The 23,292-nt window shown below is 36.1% G+C and overlaps 2 protein-coding genes and 1 non-coding gene across 3 annotated transcripts; 2 read left to right on the top strand and 1 right to left on the bottom strand.

Moving 5' to 3' along the window:
* Positions 1–149: 149 nt before the first annotated feature.
* LOC100250598 (uncharacterized) lies at positions 150–1,404 on the top strand. Its single transcript, XM_019216322.1, has 2 exons — positions 150–278; positions 442–1,404. Exons 1-2 carry the CDS (start codon positions 150–152, stop codon positions 1,402–1,404), a joined length of 1,092 nt encoding a protein of 363 aa, XP_019071867.1.
* A 5,028-nt stretch (positions 1,405–6,432) lies between these two features.
* LOC100255783 (uncharacterized) lies at positions 6,433–7,299 on the top strand. The gene has a single exon (XM_002279806.4). It carries the CDS (start codon positions 6,433–6,435, stop codon positions 7,297–7,299), a length of 867 nt encoding a protein of 288 aa, XP_002279842.1.
* A 661-nt stretch (positions 7,300–7,960) lies between these two features.
* LOC132253306 (small nucleolar RNA Z279/snoR105/snoR108) lies at positions 7,961–8,064 on the bottom strand. Its single transcript, XR_009465181.1, has one exon. It is a non-coding gene; the product is annotated as a small nucleolar RNA Z279/snoR105/snoR108 (small nucleolar RNA).
* Between the last annotated feature and the right edge of the window lie 15,228 nt (positions 8,065–23,292).

The following is a 23,292-nucleotide window of genomic DNA, read 5'->3' on the forward strand; positions in this document are numbered from 1 at the left end:
GAAATACATGATTAGGTCAACTGAACTTTTTTCCCAACTGCTTCCATCTTCTAATTCGTTCCCTCCAGGATAAGTCAACTCCTGTGTAAAGTACAAAGCCTTGGCCAATGTTTGACCAACTCTCGACCTTCAACAGCCGGTAAACATGCATGGCGGCCTTCCGAACGGCTGTGGCAGCCGCATCAAAGCTGTTTGATGGTCATGCAGTGGATTTCATATTATATGTTTCTCTTTCTGCTTTTGAATACTATGTGGTACGGACTGATGTTGCTTCTGAGGTTTGGCCTCTGGAAGCATTTTTTAGTATGAAAAAAAGGGTCAAGATAATCTATTTTTTAGTATGAAGAAAGGGTCAAGATAATCTAATCTCCAGTCGCCCCACTTCATATATTCCTGGTTTGAACTGTCACAACTGCTCCTATTTCAATTTAAAAAAACCAGTTACACCCACTCTCAGTCTCTCCTACACTATATAAAATGCTCCCTCCTCGCGTCTACCTTCATTCCCTCTTTATCTCCTTCGTGTGCACTATTCCAATGGAGATCTTCACAGCCCACAACGCTAGCATCCCCCTTCTCCTCTCTCTTCTCATCTTCATCTCATCCTTTGTCCTTCCAGGACATGCTCTTTCCCCAGCTGGAACAATCGAAAGAAGCACAAAACAGCAAGTGCTAGCTAGCCTCCCTCCAAGCCATGAAACCACTCAACTGTCTGGTTCCTCGCAGTTGTTCCTCACTTCTCCATCGGGAAGGTATGAGGCCTTCCTCCTCCGCCGCGAAACCTCCTTCGGTGCTGGAGGGTTTGGAAATGACTTCTGCTACATCCAAGTTCAAGAGGGCGGTCGCAGTGTGTGGGAATCTGAATGTGCTTCTGTGAGCAATATCAACACTTGTACCCTATTGTTTTCTGATGCAGGTCTCGAGATATTCGATGGCAGCCGATCTGCATGGGACAGCGATGCTGACGGGGACCATCTGCAGATGTTGGATTTGCTTGATGCTGGGGACATGCAGATAAGAGACGAAGAAGGTGAGCTTGCATGGAAGGCGAGCGATAATCCTGTTGTTAATCAGAATTGTGGTTCAATTGGAGCTCCTGGACTCGCTCCTGAAACTCCACCATTTGCTACTCCTATTGAAGAGAAGACTCCTTTTGGACAAGACCAACAGCAACAACCTCAACTGGGTGACTCACAACAGGGCCTGACCCAACCTCTCTCGGCCGTTAATCAGCCTTTTTCGACATTGAACCAGCCTCTTGGGGTTAATATTAACCAGCAAGGCTTAGTGGACAACACTCCTTACGACAGTGGGGCTCAGGAAGAGAGGAAATTGACCACTATAATAGTAATTGCTTTGGTTTCTCTCATTTCTTTGATGGCTGCCCTTGGGCTTCTAATCTAGAACTATGATATGGATAACCCACATTCAGGTAGTAGCCACGTCGGGCAATTCTCTCTCTTTGTTTGTGTTATTATTAACGTGTCGATCTCTCGAGCAGTGATGATTTGAATTTATGTTGTTGCGAATTGGAAAAATGAAATCGAAGAGCCTCTCAGGCATGCAGCATTCTTCAAAACTGCTCTGGATTATTTGTGAACTTATTATATATTTATGTACAATATAAATATTCAACATTATTGTTCATATTTTTAATGTTTATTGACAACACCCTAAAAAAAACTATTTTATGCGGACAACAGTCCCAATTTTTCTAGAGGCCGCACAAAACAATTTGCTACTTTTAAAAACAAAAAAATATGGAATTTTTAAATAATATTTTTTAATTATTTTTTATGATTTTCTCAGGATTATTTAAAAAAACAATAATATGAATATAAAAAATAATAAAAAATAAAGCATTACATATAAAAGTGATCTTCAAAATACATTTAAAATATAGAAAATAAGTTAAAAATAGTTTAGATTCTCAAATAGACATTTAATTCTTCTATAAAATATTAAAGAATATTTTTTTAAAAAAAAAACCTGTATTTTTAAACTACTTTAAAAAATATTTATCATATCTTAAATTTCCAAATTCATACTAAAGCTAAAACCAAGAAGAATTAATTCGACCAAATCCTTGACTAACATTTATTAGATCATAACATTTTTGAGCTCATTGACATGAGGAAGTTATCTGCAATGCATTAGATTCTACTATTTGAATCTTTTGATTTCTAGTTCTCCCATTTTACATAATCAAAATGGCAATAAAGACTTACTAATTACCATATGGTAGTCAAGAATTTGAGCTGATACATCTACATCCTCAGTCATTAAGAAAATTTTGAAATGCCATATGACATATTGTGGACTATGCCATGTGATTGGGCTTTGTGCATGCTTTTTATTATTTATTTATTCAATTTATTTGAAAACAAGAATATATTTATTGTTCTATTAAATATTAAACAATAATTTTAAAAAATTATTCTACTACTTTAAAAAATAGTTATCATACAAGTTCTTAATTTTCCAAATTCATACTAAAGCTAAAACCAAGAAGAATTAATTCGACCAAATCCTTGACTAACATTTATTAGATCATAACATTTTTGAGCTCATCAACGTGAGGAAGTTATCTGCAATGCATTAGATTCTGCTATTTGAATCTTTTGATTTCTAGTTCTCCCATTTTAGATAATCAAAATGGCAATAGAGACTCACTAATTACTATATGGTAGTCAAGAATTTGAGCTGATACATCTACATCCTCGGTCATTAAGAAATTTTTGAAATGCCATATGACATATTGTGGGCTTTGCCATGTATGTGATTGGGCTTTGTGCATGCTTTTTATTATTTATTATTTCAATTTATTTGAAAAATTAATCTTTATTTGTTTATTTGATTTTGAGTAGTCATTGATTTTAATTTTTTTTATTTATAGAAAAAAAAAATAAAAAATAAAACATTAGGTGGTAGAGATCTTGTAGGACCTCAAACCACTCCTTAAAATGTCAATGGACCACAAGTTAAGGATAAATTTGAGACTTAGGTGGTGTTTGTTTTTTTTACACAATTCTAAATAGAATTTTAATACTTAATAATGTTAAGTATTAAATTTTTTATTTTTTTAATGTTTAATTTTTATTAAACATTAAAAAGTAAGGAAAAATTAACATCTTACTTTTTCCATTTTGTATTTTTTATTTAACAAAAAGTTTATAATAAATCATGAAAAAAAAGTAAAAAAACAAACAACTTAAAGTTTAAAAGCAAATTACTTTCATTAAAAAGCTAAAAAAATAAACGCTTTCTTAGGTTACCCAATGGAAAGGTGGTAGACATTTACTAAGCTCAAATATAATGGTCTCAATCTATTAAGTGGAGGTAATGTTGGTAATTAATTATTTGATTAATGGTACGTACCAACAAGAAAATTTACATTATGAACTCATGACATTTAACTATTAGCCTATGGTTTGGTTAAACTTAAGTTTTGATAATGACAAAATAAGTTTGGATTTAACGTTTATTTTTAAGTGTGATAAGCAAATAGATTTACTTAGAGCAATCAAGATGAAACAATATAAAACTACACACCTTAATAGAGTTAAATGAGAAAATCAAGAGAAAGTTTTATTTAAGATTAATTTTAGGTTATAGGTAAGATTGAGGTGCACTTAGGATTGCATACATTCTTTCGTTTAAATACCTAACATATCCAAACTCATCCAATTAAGATAAAATTTTTCTTAAATCTTCTCAAAAGTTGGATGAAATATCTTTCGAATGAAAACCACATTTAATTAATGTAATTCATATTTAAAAGGTTTTCAAATATCGTTAGGAGTTTGTCTTATCAGTTTTTCCCAATGTTTTCAGAACCGGACCGGTGATCGAACCGGAAAAGTTACCAGTTCACGGTTCACTGGTCGGACCGGCGGTCGAACCGCGGTCGAACCGGTGACGTCATAAATATATAATATATATATTATTAAAATTAAAAATAATTATAAAAATTTTAAAATATATATGAATAAATTAAAATCAATAATATTTATCAAATTAAATTATATTAATATTTTTAATTTTATTAAATGATATATGTAAAATATTTAAATGTGAATATATTAAAAATAAAAATTTAAACTAATTTTATAATTTTTAAAAATATTATATTATTTTTATTTAATAATATAAAAAATATATATTATTTTGTTTGATATGTTACATAGTTGAAGGGCCCAGCCGAGTGGTGTCCTGTGATAGCCATAGAAGTTGGGTCCAAGTTCAAATCCTCTTGGAGGGATTTGTTATTTTTTTTTCATTCATTATGTTGGTTGGCAATCCCACATCGGATGGTAAGAGGAATGAGGGTGCAAAGGATGCCTATAAAAGGCATCCTCTTGGAGGGCCAATGTATCATCTCATCTGGTGGTTGGGCTCAAAAATCGGCCCACAAGGTGGGTGGGTGAGGTGTTGGCTTTGTCATTATTAGACAAGGCCCAGCATAGTTTTGCCCAAAGTATTATAATTTATATATAAGGGAGCCTGGTTTAAATTGAACTGTGCGGTTCGATTGGAACCGTCCGGTTCCACCGGGTCACCGGTCCGACCGTCGGTTTGGTCGGTTTGTTACCGGTTTAATCTTCAAACCGAACCGGTTTGATAGGGCGAACCGAACCGGAGATATGACCGACGGTTGAACCGGTTGGATCGGCCGGTCCGGTCCGGTTTTTAAAACATTGGTTTTTCTTTTTCCTAATTATTTTTTAATATTAAAAGCTAAGCCTTTTGAAACAAGAAAATATATTACATTTTTATTAAGACAATTTTAAAAGAAAACAATTTGTGCATTATTGATGATTTTTATGAAAAATGAGATGATTTATTTCAAGCACAAAAACCCATATTTTAGTATGCATTTTAACATTAAAAATAATTTTTCAATCTTAAGCTTTCAATTAGAATCAACAAATACTTATCAATTTCTTATGTTTTTTTTTTGTATGTTTTAACCAATAGTTGATGAAAGTAATTGGTTGATGATTGTAAATTTATGTTCTAATTAAAATGTTAAAGCTTAAAATATGTGATAACTCTAGAGAAAAATACCAAAGATAAGATTGCTATAACTTGTAGTATTTGACTTGTACTTTTTGTTCAGCATTAATGTGTTATGTTATTTTAAGTTAAAAAAATTAATTACTTTCTAAAACTTAAGAAAACTCTAATTTGAAATGATAAAGAAAAGAAAAAGCATGAACCAAGGTATGTAACAAAACAAACGAAACAAATCAAAAGCATCCAAAGAGTTTTATAATCCAATGTTGAATCCATCCCTAGATAGAGCATTATTAATTTAATGTTTTAAGACTAAAGTCAACCTAAGATTAAATTTAAGTTTTAAGACCAATTCACATTTAGAACTAGATTTTTAAGTTTGAAAAACAGACCCCTTAAGTTAGTTAAATATACTAGCTAATTTAGTTTTTAGTGTATTCAATTAAAAGTTTATACTTATTTTATAGATTTAACTATTAGACTTGTTAATAATAAGATCGAACTAAAATAAATAGTGAGCAAATTATTCCTAAAAATCATTAGGTCTTTGATAAGAATCCTTTGTATTTTATATAAGACAAACTAATAAAGATAATTTTTTTCATACTAATTCAAATTCACAAATATAGAAAGAAACGCATTCGAAACTTTATTGTATTCTTGTTACTTTTCCTTTAAATTATTGGCCTTTAGCTTAGTATCTTTGAATCCCGTAAAATTAGCTAATCACAACCTATGTTTGAGTGCCAAGAAAATAAAATAAAAAGAATGGAAGAGAAAGTAAAAAAGTGAAAATCTAGAACTTTATGGAAGAAGTGTTCAATCTCTCGTGCTTGAATAGTAAAATGGAGTTCCCACGAATCCCAAGAAGGCTAAGAATAGTAATGAAGCTGATAAACCGTACTTGAAATGGTAGTTAAGGAATGTGTAGAATAACATGTCCTTACCTATCTAATCCCAACAAGGATCTGAAACGGAGTTATAAAAACAGGGTCGAGACAGAGCGTGACCTATAGAAAACATTTCAAACCAAGAACACTATGCGGGATTTTGACCTTTGATGTCATACATTAAACTGAAAACCTTGTATTCGACTCTTTGTATTTGTGAATCAAAGAAAAGGATCGAGGCGGCAATATCCAGGAACTCGATCCTAAAATACCGTATTGCTGTACGGTCCCGAATTGCTTTTGGAGGTCGTCTCTTGAGGCATATTATATGGAGAAAAGGTAAAGATCATCATCAGGTTATCCCAGACCGGTAATCACTCCATTTCAAATATTCTTGATTTGAACCGTCCCAACTGCTCCTACTTCAGGTGCACCAACTCCCTCTACACATGTATAAAATGCGCCTTCAGCTCTCATATGATCTACCTTCACTAGTCACTACCTCCGCTGATTGCCCACTATTCCAATGGAGATGTTCGCCACCCACAACCACACTGCTTGTATCATCTTCTCTCTCCTCATCTTCCTCTCTTCCTCTCTCCATCTGGGATATGCTCTATCTCCCGCTGGAACAATCGAAAGAAGCACAAAACAGCAAGTGCTAGCTAGCCTCCCTCCAAGCCATGAAACCACTCAACTGTCTGGCTCCTCGCAGTTGTTCCTCACTTCTCCATCGGGAAGGTACGAGGCCTTCTTCCTCCGCCGCGAAACCTCATTCGGTGCTGGAGGGTTTGGAAATGACTTCTGCTACATCCAAGTTCAAGAGAGCGGTCGCAGTGTGTGGGAATCTGAATGTGCTTCGGTGAGCAATGTCAACACTTGCACCCTGTTGTTTTCTGATGCAGGTCTCGAGATATTCGATGGCAGCCGATCTGCATGGGACAACGATGCTGACGGGGACCATCTGCAGAGGTTGGATTTGCTTGATGCTGGAGACATGCAGATAAGAGACGAAGAAGGTGAGCTTGCATGGAAGGCGAGCGATAATCCTGTTGTTAATCAGAATTGTGGTTCCATTGGAGCTCCTGGACTCGCTCCTGAAACTCCACCATTTGCTACTCCTATTGAAGAGAAGACTCCTTTTGGACAAGACCAACAGCAACAACCTCAACTGGGCGACTCACAACAGGGCCTGGCCCAACCTCTCTCGGCCTTTAATCAGCCTTTTTCGTCGTTGAACCAACCCTTTGGGGCTAATATTAACCAGCAAGGCTTAGTGGACAACACTCCTTACGACAGTGGGGCTCAGAAAGAGACGAAATTGACCACTACAATAGCAATTGCTTTGGTTTCCCTCATTTCTTTGATGGCTGCCCTTGGACTTCTAATCTAGAACAACTACGTTCTAACAGTGGCCATGGATTACCCAAAATTTTTCACCTGATTTGCTCTCTTTCTGCATTTGTGGTATTGTTCATGTGTTAATTCTCAGACATGATTGGAATTAACACAGCTATGAATGGGAATGATGGAATTAAACATTAAACATTTGGGTTTGTTTTTCTTGTTTTCTTCTCATATCTGTAGCGCATAAGAGTGATAGTAAAAAAGCTACTCTTCTTAAGCAACATTACTATTAGTAAAAATGTTCTTAAGTCTCTGAAAATTTAGATTATGCTTCCAAATATTGAATAAGCAAACAAATCAAACGCCTGGATCAGCGGATCTTTTTCAGTATTTGATCACGGTGCAGCTAGTTTCCATTAGAAGAATTGATTTTAGAGGAGAGAATTAGCCTCGTTACCAAAAATTCTAGCTTCAATCCGTGAGAGGAGGTATTAGGCCGTCCAGTCCAACAGAGCTGCATGGGGATATTGTAAAGCCCATACCCAAAATCAACTTGGAAATCTTGAAATAAATCTACAAGCCCATACCCAAAATCAACTTGGACAACTTGAAAAAAACCCACCTAGTTTTCAACCATGCCCAACCCTACACTAAGTACTAACCCTTGGGCCATTAAAATTTTGTATTTTGTTTGGTCCTTCAAGATAGGGATCAGATTGGTAAAGATGAGAGTGCCCAATTGTCGTAACCAGGCTAGGGCGGACACCCATCTCGCATATTTGTTGCGAACGTTGACCACTCATCATATCCCGTTAACTGCCTGAAGGATCATGATTCTCTGATGAAGAAGCGTTAGTCATTTATAATACCGACATTAACCCATATCTTTTCTTCTTTGTCGATGTGGGATAACTTGCCCTATCGTTTCCTACAACAGGAAACGCAAATCCTTGTGGCTTTACCACGTGCCGCAATCTGGTCCAATATATTCCCCACATGATCACTGGCCATAAAGGTCCTCGTCCCAAAGCTCGCCAACTGTTTGATAAAACGACTACAAAATATTTATCTTGAACCAATATGCTCGTGCCCTAGGCTGAAAGTCAAAATGCCACAACTAACATAGATTCATCTTTGCTGTGGCTCTGTGGGTCTTTCGGAGGGGAAGTGATACTGAACATCTTTGGAGACCATTCTGAATGAATGTCCACAGCAAGTATAATGATCTTTGAAGGTCAAATGTTTGAAGATTATTAAACTGATCCAAATGCCTAAAACAGCCTATCGGTTTCACCAATTAGCTAAAATTTGTGTAAGAGAAACACAATGAATATTTTCTTACGGGTATCATTCAATTAGTTGGTCTTCAGAATGCCTGTCCAGTCCACAAAACCTGAACTGTAGAGCGAGACAAGGCATTCAACTTATGTTGCTTTGTTACCCTCATTTTCCCCTCTCTAAATCCTTGCTGCAAGTTGACTTGCCTACAAGTCAGAAGATTGAACCAAAGAACGGTAGACACGGATATTGTCACCATCGTTTGCCATGTTAGCAGGAATGGAGGAGGATTTTGAAAGGCGACATGGCGAAGCGGGCCGCTAAAACCAACTGCCTTGGCCCGCCTATAGTGGGCTTGAGTTGAGAATTTATTATCCCTTATCTAGTTTGGGCCGGGCCTGCACAAGCCGTGTCTTAGCCCAGGTTGGTTGGACTGGTGGATTGATGTTAATGATTTCAAAACAAAGAATAGTTATTTAATCATGTGTCAAAGTTTAAAATTTTCAAGCCATCAAAAAGTCGAATTTGAGTAAATAAAAAAAGAAAATCAAGAGCATGCACAATGGAGGATCCACCGAACTTAATAAATTTTTAGGGTCTTGAATTATAAGATTGAGGTGGAGTAAGTTAAAATTGCATGAAAATGTTTGAAGGCACCAAAACTCATCCATGTGGGCCCTTAATTGTTTAAATTTTTCAAAAAATTTGATGAAATATTCTTTTGAAATTAAAATCAAGTTAAATAAATGCATTTTATGATCAAAGGTTTTGAGATTGCATATCGGATTTCCCTAATCATCTCCCAATTTTTAATAGCCCTAAAACTTGCAAAAAATAAAAATAAACAAATAAACAAATAAACAAAAATAGAAAATTTGGGAAATTTGGGTGAATAGGTCTACCAAGTGGTCAATCAATTGAGGGTGAATTTAGGTAGATGGTTAGTATTGTCTTAAATAATTGGAGGGCAAACCTCAATGGGTTAAGGACCAATTGAGGTTCTTGCGTCTAAACGATTATCTATAAATGCTCAACGACTTTAGTTGATTGTAAGGTTAATTAGTGAGTTAAAACTATGTCTAGCTTACTCTAAAACTCTTATTCAAAACTCTTTGCTTTCATTTATGAAGATGTTAATGTTATGTAATTATTGTAGTATTGTATTAAAGAACTTTAAAAGTTTATCTCGAATGCACCTTTCTTCCATTCGTTAATCCTTCTTACACTTTAATTCTAATAAAAGGTTAAAAAATTGGAAAAATCCAAAAATGTCGATGAATATTGGAAATGTTGGATGGAAATGTCAAAAAAAATTAGAAAAAAATATTGAAAATGTTGGACAAAATTTTGAAAAAAAAAATATTGATAAGGTGAAAATCAATCAAAACTCATAAAATATATTAGAAAAAACTAAAAAAAAAAAAGAAAGAAAGAAAGAAAGAAAGAAAGAAACTAGCAATAAGTCAATAACCGATATCTTTCAAATTTAAAGAATTTGAAGATTAATCGAAAAAAACCTTAGTATAATGGAAGGAACATGGAGTTTGATGACAAGGGATGACTAAGAATTTTTAAATTTGAATAATTGGAAGTATATGATAAAATTTTAATTATTTAATTAAAATACAAATAGATAAGATAATATACAAATTGATATGTGTAGACCCCCATTTTGGGTCATTTCTGCAGCATACAAGGGAGCCTTGTTCAACTATTCATTTTTGCCAAATGGAAGGCTCTTAAAGAGCCACGTGTTGCCTCCTGTTTGGCTGGTGAAGAATCATGTTAGTGGTTTGAAGAAGCAATAGGAAGTTAACACGTGTGAGGGAAGATTCTAGGGGGAGCGTATTCTGTTAGTGAGAGCAGGCTGGTTGTTGTTGTTTATGTGATGTCCCACATCGGATAGGGGATGAAGTTCCTGGCGCTATATATGTAGAGGCTCCTCTTAACCAAGTAGACGCGTTTTAAAGCCGTGAGGACCCTCTTGGGCCCAAAGCGGACAATATCTATATGGTTGGGTGCGGGTCGTTACAAATGGTATCAGAGCACTAGGTTGTGATCTTGATGGGAACTTGTTTAGTGTACCTTTGGGAATAGATGAGTGACGTATTAGTTTAAGTTTCAACTTCATCTAGTCTGATTCCTTTTATTCCTTACAATTCTGATTTGCTTATTTGACTTCTTAGTGACTAATTTAGTTACACCTATTGCTTTATAGGACACCATGCCACTAAGGAGACCCGCATCTTCCCAAAACAGTCAGGCTAATGATGATGTACCTCCAGTTGAGGGTTTGCCTCCCGTGAGTGCAGAAGGGATCTATAGGTATCTTGGGACACTAGCTGGTTTAGTTGAACGCCAAGCTCGAGCTATTGGGACTAATGTTCAAGGACAGTCTTCATCTTCTAGGGGTAGCTCTTTTGATGACTTCAAGAAATTGGGTCCTCCTTACTTTTCTAGTGCTACAGATCCCACAGAGGCAGAGGCTTGGATCCTTAAGATGGAGAAATTCTTTGGTGTCATAGATTGCTCTGAGGAGCAAAAAGCCTCTTATGCAGCTTTTATGTTAGATAAAGAGGCAGATCATTGGTGGCGTATGACTAGGAGACTTTTGGAGGATCAGGGACCCATAACATGGAGACAATTTAGGGAGGCTTTCTACAAGAAGTATTTCCCTGACAGTGTTAGGCGGCAGAAGGTGGGAGAGTTTATTCGTTTGGAACAAGGGGATATGACTGTGGCTCAGTATGAGGCCAAATTTACAGAGTTATCACGTTTTTCCCCACAGTTGATTGCTATAGAGGAGGAAAAGGCATTAAAGTTTCAGGATGGATTGAAGCCTTATTTGAAGAACAAGATATCTATTCTGAAGCTTGGTGTCTATTCAGAGGTTGTTGACAGAGCCCTTATAGCAGAGAAAGATAATGAAGAGCTTCATCAGTATAGGGAACAACAAAGGAAGCGAAATAGGAGTGATGGTGCTCATGGTAATCAAGCACAGCGAAGGTCTACATCAGGAAGAAATCAGAATAAAGGGAAGACAACGCAGAATTTAGATGGGGCTTGTCCTACTTGTGGTAAGAAGCATGGGGGTAGGCCATGCTATAGAGAGACTGGAGCTTGCTTTGGTTGTGGGAAGCAAGGACATTTGATCAGAGATTGTCCAGAGAATAGGAAGTTCATCATTGGGAAGCCTAAGGAGGAAAATAAGGAGGATAAACAGAAACCCAAAGCCCAAGGACGGGTGTTTTCTATGACTCATCGAGATGCTCAGGCCACTTCTGATGTGGTGACAGGTACTCTCCGAATCCACACCTTATTTGCTAGAGTCTTGATTGATCCTGGATCAACACACTCTTTTGTTTCAGTATCTTTTGCTGGTTTGTTGGGTTTGCCTGTTGCTAGCATGGACTTTGATTTGATTGTTGCTACTCTTGTGGGAGATTCTGTTGTGGCTAGTAGAATGCTTAGAAATTGTATTGTGATGATTGGTTATAGGGAAATGCCAGTTGATTTAGTATTCCTTGACCTTCAGGATTTTGATGTGATTTTGGGAATGGATTGGTTAGCTTCCTACCATGCCTCTGTTGACTGTTTTGAGAAAAGGGTGACGTTTAGTATTCCTGGTCAGCCTAAGTTTAGCTTTGAAGGAAAGCATGTGGACAGACCACTGCGTGTGATCTCAGCCTTGCGTGCTAGTAGCTTGCTTAAGAAGGGTTGCCAAGGATTTTTGGCTAGTGTGGTGAGTAATGAAAGTGATTTGAAGTTGGAAGACATACCCATAGTAAGGGAGTATCCTGATGTCTTTCCAGAGGATTTGTCTGGCTTGCCACCAGAGAGAGAGGTGGAGTTCACCATTGATCTGGTACCAGGAACAGGTCCTATGTCTAAGGCCCCATACAGGATGGCACCTGTGGAGCTTAAGGAGTTGAAAGTTCAGCTTCAAGAGTTATTAGACAAGGGTTTTATCAGGCCTAGTGTTTCACCTTGGGGAGCTCCTGTTCTATTTGTAAAAAAGAAGGATGGCTCAATGAGACTTTGCATTGACTATAGAGAGTTGAATAAGGTGACAGTGAGGAACAAGTATCCCCTTCCTCGGATTGATGATTTGTTTGATCAGCTACAAGGTGCTTGTGTGTTCTCTAAGATAGATCTTCGATCGGGTTATCACCAGTTGAGGGTTAGAGGGGAAGATGTACCCAAGACTGCTTTTCGAACTAGGTATGAGCACTATGAGTTTCTTGTTATGCCTTTTGGTTTGACTAATGCACCTGCTGCTTTTATGGACTTGATGAATAGGGTATTCAAACCCTATTTAGATCAGTTTGTGGTGGTTTTTATAGATGACATCTTGGTATACTCAAGAAGTAGAGAAGAGCATGAGGGCCATTTGAGTATTGTATTACAGACCCTCAAAGATAAGCAGTTGTATGCTAAACTGAAGAAGTGTAAGTTTTGGTTAGACCGAATTTCTTTCTTTGGGCATGTGGTAAGCAATGATGGCATCTCAGTTGACCCTGGCAAGGTAGATGCTGTAGCTAATTGGAGAAGACCTAGTACTGTGACTGAGATTCAAAGTTTCTTAGGACTTGCTGGTTACTATGGGCGGTTTATAGAAGGGTTCTCTAAGATTGCCCTACCTTTAACTAAGTTGACACAAAAGGGAGTTAAGTTTGAGTGGTATGATGATTGTGAATGTAGCTTCCAAGAGTTGAAGAATAGATTAGTGTCAGCTCCTATTTTGACTATCCCTTCAGGTTCAGGAGGATTTGTGGTGTATAGTGATGCCTCTCATCAGGGTTTAGGTTGTGTTCTTATGCAGCATGGGAGAGTTGTAGCTGATGCTTCTAGACAGTTGAAGCCTTATGAAAGGAACTATCATACTCATGATTTGGAGTTAGTTGCTGTGGTTTTTGCACTTAAGATCTGGAGACATTTTCTTTTTGGTGAAACTTGTGAGATATTCACAGATCATAAGAGTTTGAAGTATTTATTTTCCCAAAAGGAATTGAACATGAGACAGAGGAGGTGGATTGAACTACTTAAGGACTATGATTGTATTATTCAGTATCATCCTGGGAAGGCGAATGTTGTAGCTGATGCCTTGAGTAGGAAGTCAGTTGGTTCTCTAGCAGCTATTAGAGGCTGTCAAAGGCAGTTACTTGAAGAGTTGAGGAGTTTACAAGTCCACTTTCGAGTTATGGGCTTAGGAGCACTTGTAGCAAATTTCAGAGTACAACCAGACTTAGTTGGGAGAATTAAGACCCTACAAAAGAATGATTCCCGATTAGTGCAAGTTATGGAAGAAGTTAAGAGGGGCAGTAAGCCTGATTTTGTTTTGTCAGATGATGAGATCTTGAGATTTGGGACTAGACTTTGTGTCCCAAATGATGAAGACTTAAGGAGGGAGCTTTTAGAGGGAGCTTTTAGAGGAAGCTCATTGTTCCAAGTTTGCAATCCACCCAGGAGGGACAAAGATGTACAAGGATTTGAGGCAAAACTATTGGTGGTCAGGTATGAAGCGTGATATTGCACAATTTGTGGCTCAGTGTTTAGTGTGTCAACAGGTGAAGGCTAAACATCAACGACCAGCAGGGTCTTTACAGCCACTTGCTATTCCTGAGTGGAAGTGGGAGCATATTACCATGGATTTTGTGATAGGATTGCCAAGAACCTTAGGGGGTAATAATGCTATTTGGGTGATTGTTGATCGGTTGACAAAGTCTGCTCACTTTTTGCCTATGAAAGTGAACTTTTCTTTAGATCGTTTAGCTTCTCTTTATGTGAAGGAGATTGTGAGAATGCATGGAGTACCAGTTTCTATAGTGTCTGACAGAGATCCTCGTTTCACTTCTAGATTCTGGCATAGTCTACAAAAAGCTTTGGGCACTAAGTTGAGTTTTAGTACTGCTTTCCATCCTCAAACTGATGGCCAATCAGAAAGGGTAATTTAGGTTTTGGAAGACTTGTTGAGAGCTTGTATTTTGGACCTGCAAGGTAATTGGGATGATCATTTACCTTTAGTAGAGTTTGCTTATAACAATAGTTTTCAAGCTAGCATTGGGATGGCACCTTTGAGGCATTGTATGGTAGGAAATGTCGATCTCCTATTTGTTGGAATGATGTTGGAGAAATGAAACTTTTGGGGCCTGAACTTGTACAGTTGACTGTTGAAAAGGTTGCTTTGATTAAAGAAAGATTAAAAGCAGCTCAAAGTAGACATAAGAGTTATGCTGATCATCGTAGGCGAGATTTGGAGTTTGAGGTGGGTGATCATGTGTTCTTGAAAGTTTCACCTATGAAGTCTGTGATGAGATTTGGGAGAAAAGGAAAACTTAGTCCTCGTTTTGTGGGTCCGTTTAAAATATTAGAAAGAGTAGGTACTTTGGCATATAAAGTAGCCTTGCCCCCAAGCTTGTCTAAGGTTCATAATGTGTTTCATATTTCGACTCTAAGGAAGTATATTTATGATCCTTCTCATGTTGTGGAGTTGGAGCCTATTCAAATTTTTGAGGACTTGACCTATGAAGAGGTACCCGTTCAAATTGTGGATGTGAAGGATAAGGTATTACGACATGCTGTTGTCAAGTTGGTAAAGGTCCAGTGGAGCAATCATAGTATCTGAGAGGCCACTTGGGAGTTAGAAGAAGAGATGAGAGAAAAACATCCTCAATTATTTCAAGACTCAGGTATGTCAAGTTTAGAGGACTAAACTTTTGTTAAGGAGGGAAGGATGTAACGCCCAAGCATTTTCTTTTAAGGGTAATTTAGGAAATTGTTATTAATAATTTAATTAATTAATTAATTAATTTAATAAAGTGGAAGAAGGGTAAAAGTGTAATTTTACGAATAAATACCCTACGTATAAATTAGAAATTTTATTCTTTCCCTTCTTTTCTGAATAGAGTTCCTGTTCATAGAATTCCAGAGAACGTAAGGTTGGAGTCAGATTTCAGGGTTGAAGAACAGATCTCTATAGGTAAGATTCTAACCCCTAGTTTAATATTTTAGATTCATTGATTAATTTCAAACACATTAGATATATTTTTTTGGAAAACCCCAAATCTAGATTAGGGTTAGATTATTTTTTTAATTCGTTTTAATATCAAATAGTGAAAATTTAATATTTTGATTTTAGTATTGGAATTTGGGAGATCTTAAGTTTTATTAAAAAAAAAAAATTGCTTGGAATATTTCGATTTTAGGTTAGGGTTAAAAAAAAAAAAAAAAAAAAAAAGAACGCGTGTGCACAGCACTGGAAGGAAGGAAGGAAGAAAAAAAATAAAAATAAAAAATAAAATGGGGGGCGTACGTGTACTGTGTTGGAAGCAAATGGAAGCCTTTAATATATATATATATATATATAATGAATATGATGATGGCAATGGAAAAAAAAAAAAAAAAACTTGCTTTTTGGTTTGGTGGTTTGGTGTACCCGAGACAACTAGGTAATGGTTTAGTGGCTTTTGAATTGGTTAATTTAAAATAATAATATTTAGTTTTAGATTAATGAATAAGATAATAGTAATAATGGTATTTTTTTTAAATAGAATGAGAGATTTAGCAATATATATATATATATATATATATAGAATTTTATAATGAAATAAAATTGTAATTTAATTAAATTAGTAATGTGTTATTAGAAACAAATTGGGAATTTATTAGTTTTATTTAAATAAGGAATAAATTAGTTAAATTATAAATAAATAGTAATAATTGTTTCTCTTATGTTATATTAGGTGAAGAGTAGATTATATTTTTTTTCAGAATTATTCTTCTCGCAAGCTTTCAAGGACATCTTTTGAGGTAAGGGAAGTTAATGTAATATTTATAAAATTAAATTATTTTATATGTTATTTTGAATTGTGGAAAATAAAATGATATTTTGTTACCATGCATGGATCAAATTGTTTTGCACTAAATGTTATGTTGAAATATTTTGTTTTATTTATGACACAAAATATAGAGATATTATGTTGTGTAAATTTGAATACTTGAACAAAAAACATTACTTTGGTTTATTTGGCCCTTGTCAACGGGATATAATAGTTGACTATTCGGCCCTGTCAACGGGATATAATAGTTGACCTTTACATTTCATGGTGGGAATGTAATTGATTTGGACCCCAGCCTCTAGGGGTTTGGTTAGAGGTTACTAGTACTAGTAGTGTTTGGTTCCGTCCACCAGGAACAATTTGAGGCTAGCCACCCATTTGAAAAGTCCCACCTAACTGGGCATTTAATATTTGATAACCAGAGTAATGAAACTTGAATGAATTTGATTGAATCTTATGTGAAAGTGTTTGAATTTGATATGAAATTGGTTGGTTGAATTTTGAATATATTGGTATTTTTGGAACTCTGATATTTGATGAGAAAAAAAAAAAAATTGATATCTCCTATTTGAAATGAAAATATTTGATCCATGAATTGCATTAATATTCCTTATTGGGCTGTGAGCTCATTCCCAATTGTTGAAAATTTTCAGGTACTCTTAGTTCGGGTGACGAGTGATGGCTAGGCTGAAGAATGGTCATCATTAGGATTTGACTTAGGATTTTATGTTGGATTTTGTTTAACTGTTAGTTATGTTCATTTGGATCATTTGATATTTGGAAGTTATTTGGAAATTGAATTTTGAGGAATTTAGATTTTGTTCCGCTACTCTGAACAGGTATTTGGTAATTGGTAACATCCAGTTACAATATGATTGTTTGGGTCAGATTATGCTTTAAGCCTTCGGGTTTGAGGTGTGAAATGACCGTCACACCCTTGGAGTGGGTCTTGGGGCGTGACAGAGTGGTATCAGAGCCGATCCCCGACCCCGGTGTGGGGGTTTGTTTGGCTTTGTCTGTTTGGCCCCGCAATCTCATGGGACACAACGAGGACGTTGTGTCTGCATGGAGGGGGTATTTGTGATGTCCCACATCGGATAGGGGAGGAAGTTCCTGGCGCTATATATGTAGAGGCTCCTCTTAACCAAGTAGAATCGTTTTAAAGCCGTGAGGACCCTCTTGGGCCCAAAGCGGACAATATCTATATGGTTGGGTGCGGGTCGTTACAGTTTACAAGTGAGATATTTTTTTGGCTTGGGGAACAAGATAGGAGGAGGAGGGGAGATATTCCTCTGAGTGAGCTGGTTACAGAGGAGCGTAAGGTAGCTTGGGGTGAAGAAAAGAGCATAGAACTTGAGAATAGAAAGAGAGATTGTGAGAGAAAAAGGTTTTTAGGTCTTAGAGAGAGCAAGACGTCCAAGGAAGTGTAGGAAGCTTGGAGTTGTAGGCTATTAGAGAGAAACTAAAGAAGTAGTAGAAGATGAACTTGTCAGTTCGGTCCAAGTATGATTTCAGCATTCTTTGGTGTTTTCTCATTTCAAATTGTTCTATCCTGGTTCTTGTTGATTTTTGGGTTCATTTGTTGATTGGTGTGGATATTATAGGCCACTCGTTTGTTTTTTGGGACTCTGGGTATGCATGCTCTGTTTTTAGATTTATTTTGGGTGTTTTTGATTTCTCTTGAAAATATATGATGCTCTGTTCCTTTCCATAACTTGATGTATCAAGACCATGATCTTATTTCCTCCAGATTCCACATGTTCAAAGCTCTTTGACGGTCCAGGGCATAGAGCTAAACTCATACTCTATTTTTATTACGTTTTCATTCTTCCTTAGTTATTGCTCTGTTTCTTGTTGAGGGTGGAGTGATGTCTTCAATAACCAAGCTCCTGGGATTCAATGAGTGCGGTCATGAGGGGAAATGAACTCAACGAAGGACTTCTGTGATTGTATCTGTGCTTCAATCTATTTGTTCAAAATGGTGGCCATGGAATTGCATTGGAGTTTTGGTGTTTAGGTTTGCTTGCCATCTGGGTCTGATAAGATATATACTGGTAGTGAAGATGAGAATGAGGATTTGAGACATCTCCTCTGTTCTTAGAATTCTTAGTGACTGCAGAAATGGATACTATGTTACCTAAGAATGGCAGATGAAAGACGAGGGCTTTTTTGCATTCTTTTCACTCTTTAGTTTTCGGAAATGCAAAGAATGATGAGAGGTTGATTATGCAAGGCTTCTGTTTCAATTGTATTACCTACAGAATTTGGTGTTGAATTCAATGATGGAGCCACCTCCTAACTACCAGCATGAAAATTATGAGACATGGGTGCATAGAGCAAACAAAGATGCATGCTCTATTAAAGTTCAAAAAGGAGGAAGAACTCGTTCGCTTGTTGCTAATTGGGAGAAGAGAGAAAGATCTCCTACTTATGAGGGATATACTTCCAGTAATTTTTCTAGGGACTGTTTCTGCATCTAACATGCTCCTATTTGATGCGATAACATATACTCCATCTACTGAAAAGGGAACAGTGCCTACCAGTGATGAAGATGCTATTACAGATATAATGGAACAATATGGTCAATTTGTTGACTTTATCCAATCTCGCTTATCCAAGTTACAGGAAGTTCCATGTGCATGGCCACCTTTACTCTTCCATTCTACATACCCATAGGACTCATCTATCAAAGCTATCACCACATTCCCACATTCAACCTCATACATATTCACCTTCATTAGCCTAACCCATTCTTCATACCCCAACACACCCATCCTCATTCAAATCCTCAATCTTCCAATACCCACCAAACCCATTTCTCACACTACCCCTCATCATCCATTCCACCTATGAACAAGGTCACTAACCTATTTTCCTCACTTTCTCTCACTACCCGTGGCTCTACTCAACACCAATCCCCCTATGCATGGCCATCCTCATTTCTCTCACACCTCCACTCATCATACCCACCATGCCCTTCTCTCTACACCACGTGCCTTTCATACCCATTTTTCAATACCCATTAAACCCATTCCCCCCACTTTTGCATGGCCACACAAACCTTTGCAAACGTTTCTACCATTCCATCATTCACATTCCATTATACCCATCACCATGCCCACATCCTCATACCCACCTTACTCACCACTAACAGTTGGCCTCACTCTAACCTACTCTATGCGCATGGCCATTCTCATTTTCCCACATCCTCATCACCCATTCCACCTATACTAACCCATCGGACCTATTCCTCCCATATCCATAATTTTTTTTTTCTGATCTTATACCATACCCCTCAGGTTTCTATAACAATGTGGAGCCACAGTAGCAAGTTCGACACAACTTATTGCAATTGATAAAGAACTGATAACTCCACTCCATTCACATCTCCATTGATGGTTGCTTCACTCATTACCTTGTCAAACATCGGCTCACTCTCAAGTCCATGGAGTATCGCGCAGATCAAGGCTCTCAACCTCACCTGTAACTCTATGAAGCTTCCAAGATCTCTGTTCTCCTCAGATTTGTTGTCGTCATCGAGCTCCATCTTCGACTTGTTTTGTCTGGTGCCTATCATATCTTCGTTGAATCCTTGTTCTCGGTGAAGAACCGACCTTCTTAGTTCGGTTAGAGTTTATGCGTAGGAAGCATAAATTCAATCAAAAGTAACACAAAAGTTCAGAGTCTTGGTTCACAAGTATCAAAAGACTAGTGTGGAGATAATTGGCAGATTTGAGAGAAATGGTTTCTCTTTGAAAGGATTAAAGCTTTTGAGCATGGAATGTGGTTTTACTTAGAAGCACCACAAGAACCTGTTGCCAAAGTTGTGCTTCAATGGGTCGGTTGAGTACATCATTTATGGCCCAATTATTGTCATGATTTAGGGAATGAGATATGATTCTTGGGAGTGACTCAATGGAGAGTGCAAGGAAGTGGAATGTAAGAATAGGAAAGGGGACCCACCGTCTACAAGTTTAGATAACCATTGAGGTATATTTTTGCTTAAGGTTGGTAGTAGAATGGTTTACTCCACTTGCTCATTAAATCCAGTTAAAAATGAAGCCGCGGTTTCTGAGATTTTATGGAGGTGTGGAAAGCCTATTAAACTGGTTGATGTCTCTTGTAAGTTCCCTCGACTTGTTTGCAATCTAGGTCTAAAGGAATGGTAGGTTCGTGGCAAGGGCACGGGACTTGCAAGTCTTAGTTGGAGAGCTTCCTAATCGGCTCAAACCCTTGGTGACTGCCATTGTGACTAATTCTCTTTCATTCCGAACATTGAGAATGGGCAATTGAAGGAATATTCAAGACCGAAAACCGAGAAAGCTACTCATGAGGCTATTTCTTTAAAGACCCATCAAGTTGTCTTCCAAATTTTCATAAGCAATGGGGTCATTTTTTGACCAAAAGGCCCATGGTTTGGTGACTGCAGTTGTGACACGAACAGAGGAGATAAGATGAAAGACCAAACTTAAGAGAATAAGCCCACATCTTTGCCAACATCACTCCACCCTGGGCCCACCCCTGCATGCATCCAGTTGCATGGCCACCTTTAGGCCACGTGCCATCTCCTAGTTCATTATCTTTGATTTTTGAAAATAATTTTCTAAATTCTTTTCTTCAAATAATTTTTTGGATTATGGTTTTTTTAATAATCCCAACTCCACAATTCTTCATCCTTAGAATTTTTAGATTCCAAAAATCCTTCAATTTTTAATAAAATTTTGCTATCATTTTTCTTTTTGGCAAGCAATTTTTACATCTTCCATATTTTTTTAAAATGTTTTAAAATAAGCATAAATTCAATTTCGTAATTCCAAGTGATGGAATTTACGGAATTGATTCATGCAAAAATAAATTGGGCTTTGGTGGGGGCGCAACATTGGTGAAGTTTTATTTAAAATAAAAATAAATTTGAGTGAAGTGCAATGTTTTCTTTTGGCGATTTCTTATCTTGTTTAGTGATGCATGTGACATATTTTATGCTGATTATTGCGCACTAACCCCTTCTCTTGACAATGCATTGACATTTGCTGCTAAGGTATGCACTCGCTCTCACTCTTGACCACTCTCCTTGTATGTTTGACTTCTAGTATAATATCATTTCAGGTATTTTTTGATCTACTAACCAATTGTCTTGCTTGCTTCATCTCATTAATAGAGACCCATTTTTAGGGATTTAGAGGGGCACTACGGTCTTTATCGTATCTTCCCAATGAGTAACCTGACCCCCGGACCCGTATTTGGTTTTTCACAGACCACATTTTTCAAATAAGGAGTCACATTTATGGTTTTCTTTTTTATTTTGTTTATCCTTTAAAAATAAAACAAAAATAAGTGGCGACTCCAAGTCATTTTCTAAAAAAAATCAATCATTTTTAAATAAAAAGCGAGTTCGCCATCGAGTGAAAGCACATGAGCGAAAATACGAGGTTCACAATATGACTTAGGTAATATTACCTTAGTTATACATGTCTGAATATCTGATGATGGTGAATCAATTACTTTGTTACAAGGATGAAAATATCGATAATTATGAATATATCGATACTTCCATTTTACGGATATATCGAAAATTTATCAGAAATATATCAATGGATATTGTAACACAAAATTTTGATAGACGATTAGAACTTATAAAAATGTAAGAAAAAACTCTTAAAAATAAAATTAGAAATATAATAAATATTTTAAAATTATTTTGTTTAAAGAATTAATACATGTATGATATAGTTTATCATATTTGATAATAATATTGTATGTGCGGATAAAAATATATGCATTTTATAAATGTATATTTATTATTAAATTATATCAAATATTATTCGATATAATATTGCAATATTTGATTATAATATGTTTAATTAAAAAATATATTTAATATTAAAATTAAATTTATAATTTATTTAATTCAATTGTATTAAATGATATAAAATAAATAATAATCTATGTATGATTTTTAATATTTAAATGATTAAAAACACTATGAAGATTTATATTTTTGGTAATTAATTAAATGAAATTTTTTCATTTAATTATAAAATAATTATAATTAATTTACTTTTTAAAACATTCTTTTAAGATTATGTTTATATATATATATATATATATATATATATATATATATATATATATATATATATATATATATATATAGTGTCAATTATATAATAAGGGGCAAACTTGGTGAGTTAATATATTATGATTGGTTAAAGTGATAGAAAATTTGAAATTTTTTAGAATTTTGATCGGTCACAGAAGAAAATTTGATTGTCCCGTCAGTGATCGATCAAAATATCGATATTTCTTTCCTATGGTGTCAAGATCCCTCAATACATGATATATGGACGAATATTTTAATCACTACTTTGTTGTCACATTATGGATGCAAGTTTGTTTTTAGTTTTTAGTTTTTACAGCAAAGAAAAAGACAAACCGAAAAAGAAAAAAAAAAAATCAGTGTAAAATGCACCACAGATCACTTTGTATTGAGACACAGATCTGCAACGGGACAATTTCGACCTGTTTCTGCGTCACGGCTTTAAAAAAAAAAAAAAGAATTCAGTAAGTCCTCGTTACCTCATATTACTGTCCTTTATTATCGGCTTCAGTCGCTGTGATCCACCGACCATTATCTTAGCTCTGAACGCGGCTTAATTTTAAAAAGGTCCAAATGAGACTGAAAATTAATGTTTTTTCAACTTATCCCCTGCATAAAGAAGCCCGTCCAAATGTCCATGTGTCGACAAATACCGGCACCGATCATCCATATCACATATATATCAGGAAAGGATCAGACACCACGTGGACCACAGTGGTCCCGCACACTACTCGATGCAACCACAGAATTAAGATTCGCTCTTGCCACGTGTTGGACTCCCTTCAAAACAGCTGGCTGGTATTGGGTGACTCATCTTTTCTCCGCT

This window comes from Vitis vinifera, chromosome 18, assembly GCF_030704535.1.
Source record: "Vitis vinifera cultivar Pinot Noir 40024 chromosome 18, ASM3070453v1".
Classification (NCBI taxonomy): Eukaryota; Viridiplantae; Streptophyta; class Magnoliopsida; order Vitales; family Vitaceae; genus Vitis; species Vitis vinifera.